Source organism: Phaethon lepturus, unplaced genomic scaffold (assembly GCF_000687285.1).
Source record: "Phaethon lepturus isolate BGI_N335 unplaced genomic scaffold, ASM68728v1 scaffold3326, whole genome shotgun sequence".
Classification (NCBI taxonomy): domain Eukaryota; kingdom Metazoa; phylum Chordata; class Aves; order Phaethontiformes; family Phaethontidae; genus Phaethon; species Phaethon lepturus.
Genome location: NW_010543909.1, coordinates 61,265 through 67,701, shown reverse-complemented (window position 1 = coordinate 67,701; position 6,437 = coordinate 61,265). Strand labels below are relative to the sequence as shown.

Sequence of the window (6,437 nt, the reverse complement as noted above, 5' to 3'; positions counted from 1 at the left end):
ACCGCTCTCGGGACCGGAAGAAAAAGGTCAGTGGCACTGGGGCAAGCAGCCCTATATTCGGATGCCTGTGCTAAGCAGCCCTGTATAAAGATGCCTGTGCTTATGGCAGTGAGTGTTGTTTGTGTTGGGGGGGGAAGATGACAGAGGAGCAGTCTGGTCCCTGTACAAATCTATGTGCAGTCAGAACAAGAAACAGTCTGTCAAACAGAGGACAACTTTTGGGGCCAGGAATCTGCTGTTTGCCCTGACAGCTTAGGGAGAGGGTTATAAAAAGCCTGGTGAAGGGAGAAAGGAAGTGAGGGGTTTGTCAAGGCAGCTAAAGAGACTCACTGAGCCCAGTAACAGATTTGATCTGTAAGATAAAATTGCTGGCTTCTAGCTTCATGCAGTTTCACAGAGTTGCTCTGTGTCTGCAGACCAAAGGGATGAGAGACCAACGCTCCCTTCTGAAGGAAAGTTTTGATGTCCTGAAAACTGAAGGAGTAGTTTTGATGTCCACTCCATGCCCTGCTTGATCTCTGCCAGAACGCTGAAACTGGGGTACAGCAGGAGCAGACCACTAACAGAGAAAACAATTTTGTGCAGGGGACCATGAGCTCTGCTGCTGCTTAGGGCAGGCTATATTTCTGAGGGGGACACAGGTCATCCCTCCCAGCAAAGGCATGTTACTTGCTGGCAGCAGGTGAGTGGGGGGTCAGCAGCAAGAAGAGGTGTCTTTCCCCTCTGCTGACACTGACATGCTGGAACTTTGGGTCCGCCAGCTGTTCCAAGCTGTAGCTCCTCTCTGGAAAGTCACTGTCAATTTTTTCTTGCCATCAGCTTCTTGCAGGAGCAGGCATGTTGCTGAGATAGCTTTGCTGCCCCTTGAAGACCTCTTGAACTGAATGTTCTTCTCACAGCAGGGCCTGAGGGTGCATGTGCTATGTACCAATGCAGAGAGTCAGTGAGGAGAGAGGTAAAACCAAAGGTAATCAAGGATATATGTGAGAGGAGGTTGCAATACAGGTATGTCTTAGGTGGGCTTCTCCTCTGCCTTTAGCAAAAGACTTGGAGACTTCCACGTGCCACCTCCGAGCAAGAGCCTCACAGCAAAGCTCTACTGCTTGGAGCATCTCAGCAGCTGTGCCCTGAGGGTCCTGAGAAGAGTCTTGCTGAGATGCTGAGGACAGGCACTGCTAACCAGCCCTCAGGCTTTTCTTCTTCCTTCCACACTGCCAGATAACTGCTGATTCAGGCTGTCTGGGCTAGTCCTGGACACTCAAATTCCTGTATTTCATTCATCCCTGTTTGTGGTGAAGGCTCACTCCACAAGCCTTTGAGAAAACCATCCTCTTCCCTTCTGCCTTCCCAGAAGTACAGTGTACATATGCCTTGGTGATGGGTTGGGAGATCCAAAGATACCTGCAAAGTGTCTGGACTTCCTCACCTGGAATGTACTAGAGAGGGCACCTTCTCGCCACCTCCTTCTGAGGGACCCGAGTTGCACTTGCTGCCAAGACACACTGTGAAGGGGTCTGCTTCCCTGGGGTGGGGTAGACCTTACAGTGATAAACAAGCCTTTTGTAGTATACATATATATCATATAGATATATGATTGTCACAGCATGGGGAGCACTGAGCAAGATCTCCTTGCAAGAATCAGCAGGGCTCTGGCATGCTGAGGGGGAGCTGATCTTCAGCTATCCCTTCCTGAGTGGTGAATCCAGGGAGTGCGCTGGCAAGGGAGGCCTGCCTGTCTTTTAGCTCGGTGACTATGGACAGGGTAGGCAGAGCCCCTGCTGCCCCTCCTGTTCCTCTTGGGACCAAAGCTGGGTGTAAGCATGTTTGCTTTTCTTAATGCCAGGCCATTTGACCAGGGTAGCCCAGGAGGGCTCCGTGTCTGCAGAGAGCAGCTAAGCAGGGGGAGATCAGTGGACACATTCAGGACAGTTATGAAGTCTGCAGACAGCAGCTAGGAAGTTGGGTGTGGGGCAGCTGCCATACTGTCATGGCAGTCAAATGCTGCCTTCTTTGATGATAACTGCTTACGGCGTACAGGTCCAAGGCTTTTCCCTGCAGAGCCTCTTTTTACTTGAGGCTGACAGAGCAGTTTGTCTCTTATGTTGCCAGAGGGGTGTCAAGAACCACCAAACCAGGAGATTTTGCTGTTGGGCCAGCTCTCTCTTCTTATCACCTGCCCTCAAAGCCTGAGTGTCTCTAGTGGTAGTGGTTTATTGTACAAGTCTCCCTGGGGCCAAGCTGAGGGCTACCAGCACGTGTTGGAGTTTCTTACTCTGTTTTGCTACAGCAATTGCGGAGGTTTAATCTGTGTTAGCCTGGGTGTCTGTTAGTGCCCTGTGAGTCTGCATGGGACTTGTGTCATGTCTATGCAAAAGGCATCTCTTTCAAAAGGCTCCTGCACTAGCCACCGGAAAGGACTGAAACCACTGTTGTGTCACTGGGTCCTTCTACTCCTCCACCTGTGCCTGCCTGTTGTCTCTTGCTTCATATACAAATATAGGCTCTTTTGGGCAGAGGCTGCTTATTTGCTCTGTGTTTGTACAGTGCAGCATTTCAGTGTCCTGATTTATGCCTGAGCCCACTATGCACTGCTGCAATGCAAGTTATTAGCAGAGCAGTAACCTATGATCCAAGGAAGTGCTAGCATGACATGAAGCAGTGGAGATGGACAGGGAAAGGAGATGAGGGCCCCAGAATAAGTTTATTCTCATCCCATGCAAGCTGATGTTATGTCTTGGGGTATGAGCACTTTGTATCCTTCAGCGTTTCCAGCCATTTTTGTGTGGTTCTGTGTGTCTCATGAACTGCACAGTTGAATCCTGCAAGAACTTGTGTCCTGTGACACCTGGAGTCAGTGAGTTCTGTTGTTTAACGCTGTGTTGCCCAAAATCCTTCTCCTTGGACCATGATTATATTTGTTGCTTTTTAGTTTCCATGGCAATTTCTTAGCCTTTTTATTAAGTGCATGATAGAAGAACCTGATTGACCTGTATGTACTGTATGTTTTTGTGTTGCATGCCTTTCATTTGTCTCTCAGCACAGGGACAGTCCAGGTGTATAACCTTGTTGCTCCTCCAGTGTTCCCTACCCCCAATCTTTGTAATTCAGACAACAGAGAGTTGATGTTTCATTTGACAGGCGCTGCATAAAGGATTTAAGGAATGGTATCTTGTCACTCACCCTTGCTCTCTGTGCAGCCTAGCCACACTTGTGTTTTGGGCCAAGCTGTCCATTAAACAAACAGACATGTCCTGAAGAGTGCTCTTGCTCTGTGGGCTCTGCAGCATGGCTTGAGGTTGCCTCAATCTGAGGATGACCACAGGGAGCAAGCTTTCAATAGTCCCATCTATTCCCACATGTAGTGCAAGTGATGAATTGTGAGGAAATATGAGGTCTAGCATAATGTGTTGGTGGCTTTTCAGGGTGCCCTGCAGACAGGCAGGTGTGACAGAAAGCAGCCCGTGAGCAAAGGAAGATCTGAACTGAGTAACAGAAGTTCACTGCCTATAGAGAATTTGCCAAGCATCATCTGGGTTGACTTCTTGCTATTCCTGATGCAGTATCCTAGCTCCAAATTTCTGTGCATTTTGCTTAGATGGCCAGTTCACAGGGGACCAGAGCCACTCAGTTACAGCTGCTGGACTGCATGTGGAGTCTCTGATGTGGCCAGCTGCACTGTCAGGCAAATGGTGAGAGACAGGAGCAATATCTGTGCTTTGGATGCAGCTATCTGCCGTCTTTTTTGCGGTTCTGGGAGGTAGTGATTGTCAAGAATGCTTCCTTCTTTTCACTGCAGGTGTGCTGTGGTCAGGCTACCTCAAGAGGCAGAAAGCCCTCACTGGGAAGTCATGCAGAGCACTTACACGATACAGTCCTGCCTTCTGCAGGATTAGTGGGGAGCAGCACAACATGTTGTGAGAATGTGATGTTTTGACATAATTTGTGAGGCAGGTCTGCAATTTGTTATGGGAACACACTGTTATTGAGTCCTTTTTGAGTTGCATGTGGCTTGTTCTTGTGGTTACGTATTAAAGGTAGAAAACGGACCAAATCCCTTTTCAGGAATCCTGGAAGCATTAGTGGAGCTCACCAAATGGCTTGTTAGAAAGGGGCCAATATGTCTAACCCCCAAACTGGGGCCCAGAGTACTTGGCTCACCTTTTGTTTCAAACGTGCATCTACAAGCAACTTGCAACTGTACCAAGTGACCCCAAGACAGGCTGCTAGTGCCTGCAGTGCCTTGCAACTTGACAAGCTTTGACTGAGACTACTAAATAAATAAAAAAAAAGTCAATACTTTAATGAAAATTGTTCTTCCTACTGAAGTATACTTATCCTGGTACCAAATTCAGCCAAATATCCAGTCAAGCATGAAGAGGGGCAGAGACCTTCATCTGAGGAGTTTGAAGAGGCAGATAGCAGCTATGCTCCTCAGTTGGCAAGTGGGCATGCGGGGTTCATGGAGCAGGAAGCTGGAACCTTTAAAACTTCTATGACAAGAGTGCTATGCAGCAAATAAGACCAATAGCACTTCAGTAACAGCAGCAATGCTAATAATGTCCAAAGAACTCCTCAAATGCACATGTGAGAGTATGTGCAGTCTGTGTGCAGCGTAACTGTGGAAATTGGATTAAATAACAATCTAACCAAAAGCTCAGAAGGTAATTCCTATGATAATTGTTATCAATGTTTAAATGATAAACTCTTAGTATGAAAGATATGATACATCCTCTCAGTACATTCAGAGTAAGTTTTTCTTGGGAGTCTAAAGAATAGAGGACAAGGCTGCCTGAATTTACCACTTCTTTTTTTTCTTCTTTTTTTGGGAGAGGTAATGAGGAACAAAATGCTTTTCCCTTTCCACTCCTGTGTAGTTTCTTTGTCTTGCAAGTGTCCAAAGGTAAGACAGTCTCTTGTTATGGATTTGTAGAGCATCTCACACAATGCAGTCTTGAACAGTAAAAGAAAATGATTCCTAATAAGAAACTCCTTGCTTTTTTTTCTAGTTGTCTGTTTCCTGGAAACAGCACACAGACCAGTTTGAGCATTCATGATTCTCCACAGTATAGGCTGTCACCCATGCTTGGTGCAGTGTTTCTTCTGCATGCTGCAGCAGGAAAGACTTTAGTGCTCACTATTGCACACTTAAATACATCCCAGCAGGAGAAGCTGGGAGGGTGCTTCAGAGAAGGGAGACAAGAAATTTGTGAGAGAGGATTTGAAACAGAGAGAGGTGTTTCCATTTGGCAGCAGCTGTGTCAGAGAAAGCTCTTCCACCAGCTAGAATGAAATGAAGGGAAAGGACAAAGGGAGCACAGAGGATTGAATGACCCCCTTTGTATTCTCAAGCATAGATAAGGAATAAATGTGAACATAACATTTCTGACATAACAGCTGACATCAACTGTCAGAAGAAACTCCAAGCTGAGATGTGTGAGGTGAGCTGCGAGAGAGGCTAGATCCTGGATGGGCAGCTTTGAGAAGATTGAGGTGATGTGGAGGATGCTAATCAGAATGCTTTTGCACAAAAGAAATTTTGCATGCTTAGGAAGCTAGGGGAATGTGGGAAGTAGAAAAAGTCAGGTAGGGTTTGGGAAAACAGCCATAAGCTCAATCAGACAGAGGAGCAATTACAGAAGATTCCTTAGTAGGACAACTGAACAGTCACATACGGTGACCATGCTTGTGCTTGTTGCGTGACAAGCAAAAGAGTTCACTCACCTGCTATTCACTGATGAGCTGTATCAGAGTGGAACTTAAGTCCAAGCTTAGGATCCCTGACATGGAAAGCCCAGACACTTCTGTCAGAATTATGCAATAAGCACATGAGAAACTGGGGCCATCTTAAATCCTTCTATGGGCTGTGTGTGTGCTAGGTTCAAAGCAGCAGTACAGTGTTGAACCTTTTCTGCTGTAAATGTCCAGTGTGTAAAGCTGGGAAGGTGTTTTGTATACAAAGCTGCTGGCAAATTGGGGCAAAGCATGAGCTCCTTTACAGATGATCCAGTGCACTGAGGGATGGAGCAGTTGTGGAGGATTTGCTCCCCACCTCTGCCCAGTGTGCCAACGTGGAACTGCTTTGTGTGACTACAAGTTAACTGTGACCCTCCAAACTCTGTCAAGGTTGTTGGGGAAGCAAGTCCCATCAGGATTTGGGGAGGATTACGTCAGCTGGCTGCACTGCCAGGAGATTCAGACCTCTGATTCATAGACGCTTCATTAATATTTAGTTGTTGCTTTAGGCTGGATTGGGAACTACAGGGGCTGTGTGTGACAATGGCTTCCTCTGATGCTGTTTATCTGACCTGTCACTGGAGTCCTGTACAAATGCTGTCAGGATTTTTAAAAAGCATCAGCGCTACGCTGTGTTGTACTGCTCTGCTGTCTGAGGCCTATAAGGGGGCATTTTTCTCACAACCCACTAAGGTTTCCACTCC

The 6,437-nt window shown here is 47.0% G+C and overlaps 1 protein-coding gene across 1 annotated transcript in view; it reads left to right on the top strand.

Moving 5' to 3' along the window:
* ANK1 (ankyrin 1, erythrocytic) overlaps window positions 1–6,437 on the top strand; it is a 63,437-nt gene that overhangs the window by 124 nt on the left and 56,876 nt on the right. The window contains exon 1 of the mRNA XM_010288475.1: window positions 1–26. This exon is cut by the window's left edge and continues 124 nt beyond it. Within this exon, the coding sequence (XP_010286777.1) occupies window positions 1–26 (26 nt within the window). The remainder of the gene's footprint in view (window positions 27–6,437) is intronic.